At 38.5% G+C, this 17,847-nt stretch overlaps 1 protein-coding gene across 1 annotated transcript; it reads right to left on the bottom strand.

Annotated features, from left to right (window-relative positions):
* Positions 1-829: 829 nt before the first annotated feature.
* On the bottom strand, positions 830-16,416 carry stx17 (syntaxin 17). Its single transcript, XM_088307615.1, has 7 exons — positions 16,281-16,416; positions 14,898-15,070; positions 14,758-14,823; positions 9,299-9,631; positions 6,623-6,673; positions 4,115-4,201; positions 830-3,111 (listed from the first exon to the last, which is right to left on the bottom strand). The coding sequence occupies exons 2-7, from the start codon at positions 15,018-15,020 to the stop codon at positions 2,872-2,874; spliced, it is 900 nt and encodes a 299-aa protein (XP_088163741.1). The 5' UTR covers positions 15,021-15,070; positions 16,281-16,416; the 3' UTR covers positions 830-2,871.
* Between the last annotated feature and the right edge of the window lie 1,431 nt (positions 16,417-17,847).

Consider the following 17,847-nt stretch of genomic DNA (forward strand, 5'->3'; position numbering starts at 1 on the left):
TTCCATTCACCCTTCACTCCACTTGTTGAATTTTCCAACAAGGTTGCTCCGACGTCGCCTCGTGAGGACTATTCTCATGTGTTTGTAAAAGCACAAAACGCTTTCTGAGATTTCTGAAGGATTTGAAACACGGCTGCTTGGTACTAGTTGTTTCAAGCAAGGGTGGGGAACTTGCAAGTGCATTTGCCATGCTTTTCTAAAAACAAAAAACATCCGAGGAATTGCTATAAAAAAAACCATGAAGGCACATTAATATACACTCCTCACAAAATAGCACAGAATGTTGGGTTTTCGAGTGAAATTTCACAGTGGATCAAAAATTCCTTATAACCTTTTACATGTGAACTTAAGCTGACCTCTAAACTTTTAAATGAACTATTGAGCGCTTCAGTACTTTTGCACAACTTCCTGTTCTGTAACGATCTGAATGGCAAAATTCACATTTGATCCATGAATGGGCCGATGCTTTTCGTGCTTCAAGTAAGTCACCGTGACGCTTGCATTTCGACAACATGAGACCGAGAGAACAACTAACAATTTACCAACAGCCTTCAACACACAATGTAGAGAAGTCGACGTCCTTGGATATTTTCTTGGATTGAACAGTTGTAAATTTTGCCAGCAACATTTAACATTTGGACATTGCATTCAAAAGTTTTGGAAAGATAATTGAAGTTCTGCAAAGGTTGTAGTGCATTTTTGCGTTCATCCTGAAATTTTTATCTGAAACCCACATAGATTGGACCCCCTGAATATTTGCGGTTCGTTTGAATCCATCCCTGTTTTTTTTTTTTGTTGCAAAAACACCCTCTTAGTCATATTTTGTTTTATACCTTTCGGTTGTTTTATTTTTTTCTCCCACAAATCTAGTATTAGGACTGATAGTAAAAATGTTCCCCACCCCTGACTTAAATAATCAGTTAAATGGCTACAATTATTTTTTTTTCCTTCTCAATGAAAAAAGATGCTATATGAGAACTGGGCACCCTGCACCTAGGGGTCATTCACAGCTCAGCAGTGTTTAATCTAAAAGACCGAGCAATATGAAAAACTAATAAACCAGAACTGTTGTAAATCCACCTAAAACCAACAAATGCTACAAATAATTGGATCCTCAGTCTTTCCTGGAAGACTTCATAGAAGCACACTCAAAGGAAGGCTGTTCCCCACTCCTGTCCAAAATCAACTCTTAACAACAAAAAAAATTGCGATTGCCAAAGATCAGACAAAAATTACGACTGAAAATAATTTTTCTGTGCCGTGTCGCTGAAGCATATTACCTCCACTGTGACACATTCTGAAAGAATATTCTTTAAATGCCCAGTGTTTATTTCCATGTTTTTTGTACGTGTGCACTTCCAAATGATCATGGCTGTTGAAAGAGGAGCCCTCTTAAAAATGTTTCTAATAAGTGTTTGGTACAAGTTATTAATTCTTGAAATGGATCCAAAAGTGTACTTGTTCAAATTTAAGGGGACTTGTTGCTCAGTTTGTACTGTCCAGTTGAGGCCATGAGACATTGGGACATATCAGCCCACACGCGAATGAATTGGGGGGGGGATGCCATTTCCAAACAAGTCATCTCAAGAGGGGAAAGAATTTGGGAAAGGGATGATGATTAAAAGTAATTTTACAATATGTTGTGTTTTGCGTATTTTTTGTCTGGTCTTTATTCACATTGAATCACGACATGGATGCAACATTTGATTTGGCTGACAAGAAGCTGTAAAACAGAACATGGAACACTTCCTGAAGTGACCTGCATGTTGGCACTTGGGTGTGTTGTGCAAAGGTTCATAAAAAAAATTGTATTATAAACTCAATGTGACTGTACAGCAAAGGCAGAAGTTTCTCAAAATGGGACATTCATCCCTGCAAATTATTTGACCCACTACAAGAGCGGTCACAAAATTCTACCTTTTCAAATCAAATAAAAAATAAAAGCAAATTCTCATTCAAATGATCTCAAACAAAGAGCAGGGTCAATGTTCTCCTCGGCAAGGAACTGTCAGATGCTCAGGAGACTGAGCAGGCACAATGTCCTGGTACAGTTTTCAACTGATTGAAGTCTAGATTTATGGTTAAAGGGCAAAACCCATTGCTTTAGTTTTGGGTTTAAAATGTGACCCAAGTCGAAAAAAAAAAAGTTATGTGAAGTCCAAAATTTCAAGGGAACAAACTTCAATAACATTTTAACTTGGGTAATTCAACTAAATATTTTATAGTTAATAAGCATCTACAGAACAGTCATCCCTTTTATTAAAGCAACTTGCTTCTTTGTTGCACTAACGTTGTTACCAATGTCAGTAATTTATATTTGAAAGTTTTTCCAACTTAAATAACTCTTAGCCCCCCCCCCCAAAAAAAAATGCAAGTTGTCCTTTTAAGAGAGTGGAACCTTTCTGTCACATCCATATATGCTGTGGGCCACTAAAAAATGGACGGCGGGTCACAAGCCATAGTTTGAACACCATGGTAACCTAATACGGGAGGGTCTGAAACAACTGCAATGAGCTCACAATACTATGTAAAAAAAGCAGTTTTTGGAATGACATTTTAATTTTATTTGCAAAGGCTTTTTTTTTTTTTTTTTTTACACAGCTCTTGTAATGGATCTTATTAGACTGTGTAAAAAAAAAAAGACAAAATATGCAGTTGTTTGAGAGGTTTCCTTTCTCCAAAAGTGATGGTGTCTTCATTTTCTATTAAACGTGAGGTTGAGCACACAACTGTCAGTTCGACGCCGTTCCACTAAAACGTATCGTTACATACGTTGTGAATGCAAATGGAATTCACATCCGTTAGTAGTTCAACAGCTCACAGTCTTGATTATACAAGAAGCATCCAGCGTCGGGCTGGAAATTCCACCGCTCACTCATCCTTGCCTGACCGGGCGTCGGACGGCGGTGCAGTCAGCTGCTCCATCCGCAGCGCCAACACGTTTTTACGGTGATGCTTCACCAGGCTGCCTCCCGCGAAGCCCAGGGCTCCGCCCCCCATAGCGGCCGCCGCTGCGGTTTTCAGTCCAATCAGAAGTCCCAGTGGGCCACCGATAGCGCCGCCCAGGACTGCCCCGGCCAAAGGCAGCATCACCAACTTGTAGCCTATCGCCTGAACACACACATACCGAGACATCGCCGTTTTATTATTTATATATATAAGATTAAATATAATAAATGTATCAAGTTTTGATTTTCCAATCAGGAAATCAAGGGAGTGTAGTCAAATTGCCATCCCTAGTTTGGATGCATATGCTCTGGTCACACATGAGCCCTGACAGTGAAAATACACACACAAACCACCTGGGGTGTGTGCGTGTGTGTGTGAATGTAAAAAGGGACACTTCCACTACAGCTTCAAACTGATTCCATTATCTTCCTTGGCTGGTTTTGCAGCCGCTATCATCAGAGTGGAAGGTGCTTTTTGCTGATGGCAATTAATGAGCACGCACGCACACAACATACACTGTTGATTAATACCTCAATATTAAATTAATCGAGTTCAAATGCCAACCTCCCCCGACTCCAATCCTGTGGCAAGCAATTCTAATTTCACTTGAGCAGAGTTAGACATCATACATATATATATATATATATATATATATATATATATATATATATATATATGGGAACGACAGACAAACTTTGCCTGTGTTTAATGCAATGCTGACACAAACAAAAAAAAAATCAAATGAATTGAAGCATAACTGCCAGAACTGAGGCAGTGTGAGTGCGCGTCGTTAAGTGTTGAGTGGCTTCGACACGTGATTCAAGCCAGCAATGGGCGGCCAAACTTTAGACATTTCGAGTATGTCATATGTGTGAAGGCCACTGAGGTACACTCAGCTCTCCGAGAGCGTGCGCTCAAATGGCAATGAAAACATGAAGCGGTTATTCAGAGCTCTTCTTGATGCTCCACGCACACAGACAACCTCTCCATCCCTCTCCTCTCTCAATTTCCTTAATTGTGGCTTTCCTCCGTTTTCAAGCGGATCAATAGGGACAAACGCTGTTGGAATAGCTGCGAGGCAAAGTGCCATCGATCTCCTCACACACACACGCAGGGGTGGGGGTGTGTGTGTGTGTGTTTGCACATTAACACACTGCATACACACCTTCCCCAGGCTCTTGGACCCCTCCACCACGTTGGCAGAGGCCGTGTTGACGTTGTCCTCAATGCTGTCAATCCTCTCCTGCTGGGACTGAAACACAGGGGTTACACACACACCCACACGCGCACAAATAAATATATAAACACTCGTTCTGGTACCAAAAGACATGCACGCACACAGATACTAATATTAATCATTACCACACAGCTTTGAACTGTTGACCAGGAAGTAAACTCAAATTTTACAATTGTTAGGGTTGTGTGTGTGCATGTGTGTGTGTATCTCATGAAATATTCAGAGTGGCAGCTGTCTCTCGCCCTATGAGAGCCACATGGACACAGTGACCAAACAACAAGGAGGGCACTTTCCAACGCCTCCACCTCACCAGCACCACTTTCCATTCATAACACTTCACTTGCACAATAACACGTAAAAGCTTTCTTGCCTTTATTTATCATTTTAATTCTCCCCTTTCCTGTATCCCCGCATTGTTGTTCTACTTGGGAAGTCTTAAATCTGGACGGTAAGAAGGGTATAAAAAGATAAAATGGCCCAAAATATGACTTTGGTTTTCCTTGGAAAAATATATTTATCATTCAGGGTTCTAGACTAGGAGCAATTTGGGTGCCGAGGTACTCGGTTTTCTCAATGCTATGTCTATAAAAAAAAATTTTTTTTTAAATTACATCAGTGCGACCAGTCTTTTGAGGGTGGGAAAGGAAGATATTGGTGACTCTCAATACGACTGTATCAAAAGTTTAATATTTGCTTGTGTTATTATATTTTTCATTTATTTAAGATTTTATTTTTCATTCTATAATTCAATGACAATGTTCAATATTCTTGAGAATACAAATTTATTCACTGTTAAAAACGATATACTCCAGACGTATCATAAAAAACATCAACATTTTCATTTATCATGATAATTTTCAGGGAAAATAAAAATTTTGTTCCCATTTTTTTTTTTTTTTATTGGGACAGGCTTAGGTGAGTAATTTATTGTAAACAGTTACAGATGATAAGATATTCTTAACTGATATCTTCTTGAATGTTGAGTCATTGTAATAAAAAATCCTGTGCATGATGACCGTATCTTAGTTAATCATTTACTAATCAATGTTACCTAAAAAGACTGGCAGCAATTTCAACAAATGGAACAAATGGATGAAATAACAACATTCCCGGTCTGCTCGCCAACACTCGGACAATGGCAGAGAAATATACAGTGTCCTGTCAAAAGTCAGACCTTCAAAATAAAATTAATCAGTATTATAACACCTTCACACGCATTCAGCCGTCACAGATTTCTTTTGAGTGTGACCACCATGGTGGCATTTTCTGATGTTTTTGTTATTAGGTTCTGACCTCATTTTTTTCATTGTTGCGTTGTTGTGATTAATTCTAATCGCTGATTTTATTACATTGAATTGGAAATGCAAATTCATTTAACTAGAAAAAAATATATAATTTGTGTATAATAATGAAAATGACAAAAATAATAAAAAACACAATTCTTAGAATGATCGGTAATTTAGCCTGGAATTATACTGCAATGTCTTTTTGAGTGAGGCAAACATGCTTAGTGCTTTGGCAATTTTCTATTTCTATTTTAATTTTTTTTAAAGGAAGGGACAACGACGAGGAAGATGAAATTCTGCATGAAATCAATTACGTGAGCTCTAACTTGCACATATGTTCATGCAGGCTGGACATGCAAATGAGAATAATAACTGGATAATAAGAAGAAATTAAAGCCTGCTTAGTTTTGTTATTCTTATTCCTCCCCTTATTTGCACCTCATCATATCTAGAGCTTTTTAGCTTTTAGACTATAATGAGCTGTTGGAAGACATGATTTATTATCATGTAATTGCAATGTCCTGGCTTTGACCAACCCAACTGATGAACATGTGAGACCGAACAAACAAACATCATGTTTTTCTTTTGACTATGCACAGGAGATAAAAAATTCAAAGAATAAAAAGCGGTAAGCGCCACAAACACGACACAGCTATTCCACGGTGGTTGTGTACTCGAAAATAACTCCCGCAGGGGCGCCACCCCACCTTGCCCCCGCCCCCCCGAGATGCCAGAACAACATGTCTATGCTCTTTCTGCTCCTCCTCTCGCCTGTTTTGAACCATCACTACATCTTCACTCTCTCTCGCTCTCTTGCCACTGTTAATCTCTCCTGCCTCCATCCCCGAGGATCGAGCTCTAATCTGAGCCGTCTGTTCGCCACCTGCTCCGATGCATCCCCATGTTGCCCACCTCCCCGCCCGTGGACATCTCCTCCCACTTCCAAATCCTGCATCTCTCCCTTGGCTGTTACTCAAGCTTTCCCGCTCCTTTGCTGAGAGGTCCCGCAGGGTCCCCCCCCCCTTCCGCAGTAGTCCTTAAACTGATCTGCGCTCTCAAAGGAGCCCCATCAGCAAGGCAAACAGAGCGCGGGGTGGAAAGAAACACGCGCAGGCTCAACATGTGAAAGCCAATTGTTGTTCATACTTACATGGACGAGCACGGAGAAGCTTGTCACCAAACCACTCAGCTGCACCAGGTCCTGAAAGGGGGGAAAAAAAGTAAATGTTTGTTTGAGGCATCGCAGCGCATGGATAAATGAGGGTATAACAAGACAGCGAGCTGCAGATTGGTTAGGACGACACAAAAACGACACAAAGTGGCATTAAACTTGCTGATATTTATCATCCATAATTAAACTTTTTTTTTTTTTACAATTTCTAAACAGACTCAAATGTAGAGTTAGTATTGGAACAGCAAGATCATCTCCTTAGTTTCGGTTGTCTACTCAAGTCATTTGGGTCCCAGGCATGAGACACAACTTCTGTCGGGACAGAGCACTTTTTGTTTGAAGCCATCTACTTTTCAAGTAAGCAAAAGTATTGTAACAGACGTGATTAAATTAACTTAAAGTGAATAACATAATAATTGGTGGCATAAGCCTTCCTTGCAATGATTGCATCAAGACTCCGACCGACTGTCTTCAGCAGACTTACTGCAGCTTCTTTTATTTCTCGTTTTTTTTTTTTTGGGGGGGGGGGTTTCTCCCTTCAGTCTACTCTTCAAGAGGTAAAATGCATGCTCGATTGGGTTCAGGTCCATCATCAACAGAGACGAGTGAGCAGCCATGCAAGCCTCGCCGTGACATTCCTGCCATCATGCTTCACGGATGAACTTGTGTGTTGCTTTCTTTTTCAGTGGAGAAAAAGTTTGCTGGTTGTCGGGCTTTTTCCTACCGTGCCTCTTATGAAATTGGGTCCTGCTAGTTGTTAAACAAGCTACCTTCGCTGCAATTTTCAAATCCCGTTTTAACACATAAATAAGCGTTTTATCATTGTCTTTTTGTACTTTATTTTAATTTTTAAGTCTTCAATTCTTTTTTTTTTCTTTTACTGTGAAGTGTTTGAATTTTGTGTATTTTTTATTGTAAAATGCTTTTGGATCATGTTCTTCTGTGATTTTAAACTGACTGAATTTAATAATGCCCGTTCCAATACATTAGTTCACTTGAAAGTAGTTGGCTTAAAAAAAAAGTGCAATGTCCTGAGTTGTTCAACACATCTAGATGTAAACGCAATTAAATAAAAGCTGGAATTTTCAAATCATCTTTTGATCTGTAATACAAACTTTTTCAGTTGTCAGTATTCAACAAAAACAAAAGAATTGACCTTGCTGTTCCAAAACTTTTGGAGGGGACTACACATAATTTCACTTATCAGCTAAAAAAAAAAAAACCCCAAAACATCTAGACTCTAAATCTGGAGGTGATGATGCAGGTTTTACACTTCTGAGACATTTGGAGTGTTCATAAGCATGAATAGATTTGTTCTCAAGGTGTTTTCAACACTTGAAAATGGTTAATAGACGTGTGAAAATAACAGATGGCGTGGGGACAGACCAATATTACAGCGCCTGCAAAATTCATTGCTCTCTGCATGGTAGCAGGTATTTCTTTACTGGCACTTCAATGTCACTTCCGGCCTGCAGCGGATTTGGCCCGACACGACACCCCCTCATGCGCAGCAATTGATTTTTCTGATTAATTCTTATTCCACAAACGCAATATTAATCCGAGGACAATGTTTCACAAGCACTGGCACTTACAGTACAGAAAAGAAACAATGCCTGCTTGAGAGGAGATTGAAATTATATTTAATTAATTAATTTAATTAATTAATTTTAATTTTTTTGTTTACATTTTGGTATATTTAGGTTTTATCTTTAGTCCAATGCGAGACAAGGTAACACCATCGCAATAAGTAGATCCATGCAGAAGCTGCTATGGGCCACAGCTCACGCAAAGACACTCTCACACAGAATCGCTGATGTCACACACCTCTTTAAAGATCGCCGCCAACACACAAACAGTACAATAAGGACAGAATTTTCACTTTGTTCACATATGATTACAATGAACAATTTTGACAAATAATCTAATCACACATTTTTTTTCGGTGAATATTGCGATTACAATTTAATATGCAATTATTTTCCTCAAGGTCCTCTTTCCATGTTTTTTTTTTAACAAGTAGTGTGCAAGCAATAAATTAACTTATATTACAATAAACAATATCTGATTTAGTAAACAAATGTTTTGATTTTATAAATTCTGCTTAAGCTAAATAATGGCAAATGAACTGTGAGTTAATGTGAAAGACAGCTGATTTATCGACTTCATTTAACATTGCTTACTAAAAACATTTGATTCGCGATCTTAAGCGTTCACTGAGACAGCCTCACAAAATTGTAACAAACAAGCGTTGCGCAAACATAAATCACTACGTTATAACCCAGATAAAAATAATGCAAACAAATCAGTGGCTTTATGTTTCATGAAACTGATATCGAAATATGTGGACTGCACTTCTTAATCACTAAACTCATCTCAAGTAAACACAATATAAATAAAAATAAACATACAGAATGTATGAAAAATAAAGTCTGATGACCGACCGAGGTTGTCCCCTAACCCCACAAATTGCAGCTTCTGCGATTCGAAAATTGCGATGTTGAATTGCCCAACCCTTCTTCTCGGTCAGGAATATATCCCTGCAATAAAACGGCGTTCACTGTAATAATATAGGCACTTCTCCAGATTTTTAGGGAGGGGCATCTTCTATTGGCAGCTGAGCTTTGTCCCTAACCCAAAAAATAATTATATCAGTACCTCTTCCAGGTTGTCCCAAGAATCGGCAGCACTCTCCTCTACAGGGATTTCCGGCAGCTGCGTTTGAATTTGCCCGCCAGAAACAGACTCCTCATCCATGTCGTCACCCGCATGTTGAGTGCTGGACTCCCGACCGGATGGCAAAGCAACGTCAGGTGGCGGCGAAGATGGTGTGGGCTGAGCAGAAGGGTTGGAGTGCAACTGCAGGAAGTCTCGCGTGGCTGCCGACGCTCTGTCCTTGATCGGCTTGATGAGCTTCTCCAGAGCTGCGGCGTCTTCTGGCCGGACTTGGCCGCACAACTTCTCCATCTCTCTGATGTTGGCTCGCAGTTGCTGCAAGGAGTGGGATGACAAGAAGAGTGGCTTTTTGATTTAAGATTTTTTCCCCCCTGTAGTCAAGTGGGTTCTCGCAAAGTAGAACAGTCCAAAAAGTACACACCCAAAAAATACATGATGTGTGAGAGAAAAATTTTGAACTACAAATGATGGTAGGGGATGGCAGGCATGTGCCAAAAAGGTACATTGGCTGAAAAATATTTATAGATATAGCATTAAATTGTGTTTCCAATTTTCCAGATTTTTTTTTTTTTGCGTGTGGCAAAAATAGCACCTAGTGACACGCTTCGGCGTAGGGTATGAATATCCCATCCTCCAACATATAAAAACTTGAGCATTCAAGTATTTATCGAGAGCAATTGAAAGTTATTTTTTTGTTATTACTAGGCACAAGCCTGTTAGCTCGCAAGCTAGCTGGTAGCTAGCACCTAGACGAAGTAGCATTCGTTTTTCAGCGGGATGTGGTTTCAAGCTTTGAAAGGACACAGCAGCGACAACTGCTTGATTCTTCACGATTTTGAAGCCTCATTTTAATTATTATTATTATTTTTTTTTAAATCATTCAACTTTGGCAGGTTTTTTTTACCAACACTTAATTCTATGTGCTATGTCAAAAGGGGCTTACACAGTTTTGAGATGACTGAAATTTTATTCTGGCATTTTAATTAGAGTCCAAAATATCCACCTTATTCCCGGCGACGCCAATGTAGAAACAATTTCAGGCGCAACTTTCTGTGGGACACCGGAAGCAGCAGTGCGCCAATTGTTACTTGTGCTTTTCATTCTCCATTTTTTGGAATGTCTATTGTGATCCTTGAAGTTTAAGGACACGGTCTGCTAATGACACTCTCGTGAATGGGATGTGTTTTATGACGTTTAAAAAGAATGTGCTTCACCCACTCACTCTGCTCAGTATTCTTTCTTGCGCAAATTCCACTTTCTCTGTAAATTTGTACATGATGTCCCCGTCTTTCCCTGTCTGACTGCATTCTCCACCTCAATTGAAAATATTTACACATACCATGTTTTGACGAAGAAAATGCATCGAAGGAGGTAGTAAATAGTTATATTTTTAAATCAGTTTTTTGATGAATCGTATATATTTAATAGTAATTTCAATGCAAATTTCTTTTAAATTTTACTTGACTAATATTGTTCATAACTGACACTACACTTTCTTGAAGATTTTTATTTTTTTTTCTGTCAATTATCATTGTTAACGAAACGCTGGTTCTGGTTCATATCGGAAGTCACACTCTTAAGTCACGCAAAGACTCATGTGCGCTTGGAACAAGAGTAAATGAGTGGAACAAGACACACCCACTGAGGCAGTCTTGGTTTGTTTGGTGCATTCATACACAAATTAATCGCACTAACAGACATGAACGAAAATTGACAAGCGTTGACAACACAATTTGTCAGTATGCTTGACTGTGAGATCCTCTTTTTTTCCCCTTCTTCCGTTGCAATGACTAAGTGGACTCTGACATGTTCTGGCATCAGAGAGAAGTAGGACAAAGCCCTTTTAAATGAATTCTGCAAATGCAGGCTCAAAGGTGTAAAGTTTAACCGCCATCTTGGTGGGTTGAAAGTTGATCATACGCCCCTACTGGGATAGTGCTCTTGAAAACGGATGGCTGGAAATAAATTGCGCTGTCAACAAAATGTTTGTTCATTTCCCGGTTGCACCAGTGGTAAAGTCTTGCTCCATCAAACAAAAACAAAAAAATCTTCCCAGTGAATCTGTGACTCCAATTGGCGTTACTTATAATTACAATAGTCCCGATTTCATCATGTGATCAGCGAACGGGCTGCATCATGTAATTTTCAACTGTTCTGTATTAGGTGAAATAGATCTTTTTTTTTTCTTTAAGGTCACACAGCAAAAAAAAACATCGTAGGGTTCAAATATCTTATAAAGAAAAGATAAACACCTTAGCTTTAAATTGGACAATGTCATGTTTTGGGTTTTTTTAATACCGGTATTTTGAAAGTGGCAAGGGGGCGGCCATTTTGTCACTTCTGTCGACTGACAATGAAATCACGGATGTTCAAGGCTCAGCTAACGACCAATCATGGCTCAGCTGTAGAAAATGTGAGTCGTGATTGGTCGTTACCTGAGCAACTGTGATGAAATTTTTGGTCGGTAGAAAGTGACAAAATTGAATTCAAATTGATGTTAGTCTTCTGAGGTACATTTCTGGGGACTTCTTGGGGTGCATGACTTTGGAGGTTCCACTTTAGCTGCACATTTACTTTTCTGTCTGCCCGTCCAGTACACTTAACACAGAATGCACTAACCCATGAGTCGGGATTTACACTATAAAGACATTGGAAAGCACTCAGTGTCCATCCCCGGGGCTTGGAGTGTAGCGATGAGAGGATTGGTGGGTGCCTATTGGCTTCCAGGCAACAGCATTCTTTGGGGAATTTCACACACATCATGTGCAGACACACAACGACAAAAACATCTATTCAAGGTAGGATGTCATATATTTTATTGCTCTTTTTTTTTTTTTTCCTTTTTCATTTTTTTATGAATTTTCAGATAGGGAGCAAAGACGGGATGTCTGAAGCTGATTGCCCTAAAGGCCGTACAATTTGGATACTTAAACAAAATGATGGTGAAAATATGCCTTAAGGGGCCCTCTGAGTTCTTGGCAACCTGTGCAGGATGTACCCTGTCTGGTACACAGTGTCAGCTGGGCTGGAATTTACTGCAGCTGATTCATGAACCGGAATAGTATAAGAGGTAAAAACATGTTTTTTTTTTTTAATTGATGGATGGACTCCAAAAAGGATGTACAAAACACATGGCAATCAATAAATAAAGGAGTGTTGCGTAACATCCACAGATCATGCACGACAGCATTATGAAGGATTACTCAGGGAATTTTGTGGCTTTTTTTTAGGGTGGGGGCTTGTAACAGGGAAGAAAAGGGAGCCTGAACAAGGAGTACTAATGTAAGAATGTGAGAAGAAGAAAATATATTGACTGCTAACATCAGTTGCTAACTTAAAAAAAAAAAAGAAGAAAGCCGATCACTGATATGATCAGAAGATGGTCCAATGTATACAATCTATACAATCAATTTATTTATTTACAATACACTCCACCCCCACTATTCCTAGAGGATTGGTACCCTAAATTTGCCTTTAACTGACACTCACTGAAATATATTAGGAAAAATAGATAATTATTAAACCCTAACAATTCTTCTCAAAGCAATGATAATCATTCAATACATGGAAAAGTCCAAAATTATCTAAAAATATTAAACAAATTTGAAAAAAAAAAAATCTGACTGGATATCATGACAAAACCTTCAATTATAAACAGAACATCCCTGGAGTAAACAAGATTATGTTTGCTGTAATGTCTTTTTTTGCGGATCCTGTCAATGACGTCATTGGTCGATCACCAAATTACGACATTACGACCAAACACTAATTTTAAATATCTGCCGATCGGTTCAAGCTGATCAGATCTGTGTGAAGTATACTTTTTACACAAACATCCAACCAAATTCGAGATCTTAACTGTGTTGACCCAGTAATATTTGAAATTGAAATTAACTGCCCACCCCTGAACTAAAGTGAACTGAACTGCCTCTATTAAGGGTGAAATGAATACCACATGTCATAAAGTCATACTTGGTGAGGAATTTAGAAAATAAATAAATAAATACATGACAAGTGACTTTAAGAAACAATAGGCACTTTTATCATTCCGGTACAAACTTGAAAAATCTAACCCAGCATCGAGCGATGAGGCTCATTGTGTCATTTGGTGGTTTTACAGAAAGACAAATTCACAGCTGTGTCACCAACCTTTTTGAAACTGAGAAGCGCCGCTTGGGTGCTGAGTAATGCAAAGGGCAGTTTGACACTTTTGAAATGATCAGTTTGCACATTTACTTTTAATTATATGTTTTTTTAGGAATGCAATTAATGAGTATTTTAATAGTGGATTAGTCTCTTGGTTATTTTTTCAAATAATCGATGAATTTGATTGAAAGAAGGGCATGCAATTGTTTCCCATGTCCTCATTAATGGTGATCATCGTTATCGTTAAACACAGGATTCTTGAACAAAATGATCTTGTAAATAGAAAGCGAAATTCAAGGCTCTTGCGTTTTCATTCTGCTACATTCACACCTTTGATGCCTCGCATCTTTTCACACGTTCAATAAATATCTCTTTTACCTCTTCATCATATTTATTTTAGCTTATGTTATTTACACGCGTCTTGCGACTTACTTGGCTAAACTGGGACCTTGGCCATTGCATTTTGTGCAATATCATGTGGAATTTTTTGTTGTTATAACAAAAAAGGTCAATAATGACATTTTTTGCCAATAACTTTAAATAATTATTTAGCGATCCATTTCTTTGTTGCAGCCATAATATTGTTGTTAAAAACTAATATTAATCATCTTTGTGAATACACTGTTCATGAAATGATTTCTCACGATAATTACACTGGTCAATATTATTTTTACTTTTTTTCCTACCACATCAGGTTCTTGGTTTTTAAGTTTGACCTATAAAAGTTTGCGCAATAGGGATTTTACCATGTTATGTAATTTAGAGCTATGACATTTCAGAAAAAAAAATCCACCCATTGCTGAACCGAACCCTTATTTCATAAATGTTACGAAATATATTACTATCTTACATATTGTTATTATGAAAACAGATTTAGTATCAGTGTAGAAAAATCTATAGAAGTTTATTTGCATCTCAAATTAAACAAATCCATTCATCTATTTATACTGTACAAAAATTGTTAACCGGTATTATCAACAATGACGTAACATGGGAGGAACCAGATAAATGTCAATATCCAACACTTAATCGTTAGAAATCCTAAACGTTTACATTTTCAAACGACCACTTCAACAAAATTCCTTCAAAATGAGGATGTCGCATTAGTGTTGACCTAATTTTACAACAGACCACCGACTGGCTATTCATGTGGTCCTTGGGGGCGACCTAGTGCCTACGGACACCGTGCTGGCAACACTTAGGATAGAGCCAACTTGTGGCTCACATGCTATTTGAAATGTCATGTCAACCATGCACATACAAAGGGCTGATTTATTGAAAATGTCATTGTGTACCTGAACGGTTCGGCTGGCATTTATGTGCTCCTGATGAAGGCGGTCCCATTGTTGGCTTTGCTGGTACTGCAAAGCAGAAGGAAAACTAATCAGACATTCATCTAAATGTAGACGCCAAGCTACAGTATCTGAAGCGTCACCTTCAGGATGTTGTTGTGGTGTTTCTTCAGACGCTCCAAGTCTGTGGGTAGAGCCACTTTAATGAACTTGTGAATGGGAGGTTCCAGGCGCCTCAGTGTCAGCTTGGTGCCTCCCTCCGCCATGGGACCTGCCGACGTGACTCCACAACTGTCGGCCTTGGTCTCTGAGCGTACTGTAGGACACATAGGTGAGGGTAATGAGCTTTGTTACATAAGAATTATATCATTGGTCTCAGAAAAATACAATTTTCTCCAATGTCTGACCTTGATGAAAAAGAATAATTGGTGTTGTTTGGAAATGCCATTCATCTGACCCAGCCTGCTCCCCCCCAAAAAAAACAGTTCCAATGTGTTTTTCAGTTTATCTTGAAATAAGAAAATACAGTAATGGCATAATTAAACAGAATCCATCACATTTTTCTGCTGCCAACACAAGGGATTTCATCAGGGGAAAAAGACCGGACAAGTCAACCGGACCTTAACCCAATAGAGCATTTCCTCAAGAAGAGGATGAAGGGAGAATCCCCTACAAAAAAAAAAAACGAGAACTCAAAGAGGGTCTGGAAAAGTATTTCTGATGAAGAATGCAAGTCTGGTGAAGTCGTAGTGTTGATGCAGTAATTGCAAGTAAGGCTTATGCAACCCAATAATTAAATCATAACAATACAATAAGGCTTTTTGTTAGCCTGTCTATGGTATTTCCCATTTTTGTTAGCATTACACTAAACAGACTGTTGTATGGCAAAACTATCTTGTTGTTTGAATTACACTGTGTAAACATCAACTGGCAGTGGATAAAAAAAGTTCAAAGATTACCACTATGAGTCACCTGCATCTTTTGTTTGGCACATTTTTTTCCACTAGGTTCTCTTCCTGATGGAACTCATCCCTTTCTTTTTAATCTGCACTTGGGACCAGTCGAGGCAGCAGCATGTACCACAATGAATGTTACTAAACTGTTTGTTAAATGGTTTTTATTGTCAACAATTCAGGGTCGCAGTATTAGTCAGGGGGCTGATGTTGAGGATGCAGGTTTAATTGCAACTTCACTTTTCACATTCACATAACTGACAAACAATAATGAAGTAGGAAATATTCATCCAAATTACGTGGACAATATATAGCAGTGAAACAGTGCATAAGAAGTATAAGGCAATTTATAGAAAGAACAGTCTGAATAATTGTATTCGTAAAGGCTATTTGGTAACTAAAATGTAAAAAATGATCATGTTTGACACTCTACTTGCTAGGCAATCGAACGCGGAGTAGTAAGCTAGTGAAGTTTGTTGCTCCGTAATGTTTTCATGCTAGCTCTGAAGCTCAAACGTTGCATAGAAACGCAACGAAACTTCACGCACACAATGTAAGTTAGGCAACACTTACCCAAGTGAATACCTCGCAAGCACAATATTTATGTTTCCCCTGCCATTGTGTGGAGAAATATACAACAACGTGTTGAGATTATGACAGCTGTTATTTGTAAACAACTCTCACCCGAGTGCGTCGACAAAAAGTGTCCGACCTCAAAGAGCAAAGAACACTATTTATCATTCCGCATGACGGGTGAGTAATCTACTGTCAACATCGTCAAAATCGCAAAAGTAAATAGGAGTATTTGATCCTGCTAATTAAATAAATGCGTGCTGTTTTTAATTTAAAAATAACAATACTTTACTTTTTGTTGAATATATTTCTAAAGGCTATATTCCTATCCACTGTTTCCCATTTAGGATTAAGACAATTAAAACAGACGAAATTTACATTGGAAAAATCTCACCGCACACTACCAAACAAACACCTAAAAAAAAGTAAATATGTGAAATAATCACGAGCTCATCACAATGTTTGGGAATTGGACGACATTTTATTGAATCAAACCAACCAATTACATTATTAACATGCACAAAAATACAGCAATATATGCACTTGATGTATACATTTACTATCCCTGAAACAAAAAATAAAAGTAGCTGGAATAAAAGTGATTCCAAAATATTATTTAAAAATAGCAGATATAGCAGAATGTGTTTCAAATCGTATTTATTCATTTTGGCTATGATTAGTTGACACTTTGCTCCGAAATTGAGTTTCGCAACCAACACGCAATGCAGGCTTTTACTTTCTTTCCATCTCGAGCACGTGACTCGGCATTAAGGATCAATTGCGCTGATCCTGGGTGACTAAGGTAAAACCCATTTTTCTCTTCTTGTACTCTCGTAATGAAAACGTATTGACATTTTGAAAGCTTTATTTTACTCCATAAATATCGAAGTTTGCCTTTTTTAAAAAAAAATATATAATGTCTGCTCTTGAGGCGTTAGCATAGCAGCTAACACAGCTAGCATGGTACTACTAAGACGCAATTAGAATATTGCGCAAATAAAAATGTTATTTATCGGTAAAATATTTATTCATCAACATTTTTAAAATAGGTTACACAAAACAAACAAAAAAAGCACTATGGGGTTTGTGGTAAGATGACGAGAGACGTGGGATTTCCCCTTCTCTATGACGAGCCATTGTGAGTGGGTTTACTTCGTGTTTCCACTTCCTTTTCTTCAGCACCTTTTACCTTTGACATTTAGGCCAAGCCCCCACGCACTCTTTCCTTTTGGGGAAGGGCAACATTGATGCGATGCACACTGTCCCATACCACAAGGGAGTTACCATGCCTGCTGTAAAAAAAACAACAAAGAAAATAAAAGAAAAAAAAGCCTTTTAAGGTTATTTACGCACATGCAAGTGTTTACTTCACTTCAAGGGGACTCCCAGGGTTGCAGATCGAAGGGGAACAAAATGCTGATAGGCAAATTGCAAATCATCAAAAACTGTATTCTCATGCGTGTATTCGTGCGTGTGTGCGTGTATGTGTGTAACTCGTATGATTCTGTGCGTGAGTCTACCAAGGGACTCAGGTGTCGACCATTTCGGCTTAATCCAGGAAGTTTAT

Source organism: Idiotropiscis lumnitzeri, chromosome 10 (genome assembly GCF_059441095.1).
Source record: "Idiotropiscis lumnitzeri isolate Australia: NSW breed Sydney's pygmy pipehorse chromosome 10, RoL_Ilum_1.0, whole genome shotgun sequence".
Lineage (NCBI taxonomy): Eukaryota > Metazoa > Chordata > Actinopteri > Syngnathiformes > Syngnathidae > Idiotropiscis > Idiotropiscis lumnitzeri.

What these genes read in the sequence shown, in the direction of transcription:
- stx17 (XM_088307615.1), bottom strand. Translation starts at nt 15,020, where the DNA reads ATGGCGGAGGGAGGCACCAAGCTGACACTGAGGCGCCTGGAACCTCCC. An exon ending in ATGCCAGCCGAACCGTTCAG is followed by an intron (nt 9,632 to 14,757) that starts GTACACAATGAC and finishes CACTCCTTGCAG; the next exon opens with CAACTGCGAGCCAACATCAG. An exon ending in GCTTCTCCGTGCTCGTCCAT is followed by an intron (nt 4,202 to 6,622) that starts GTAAGTATGAAC and finishes CCTGTGTTTCAG; the next exon opens with TCCCAGCAGGAGAGGATTGA.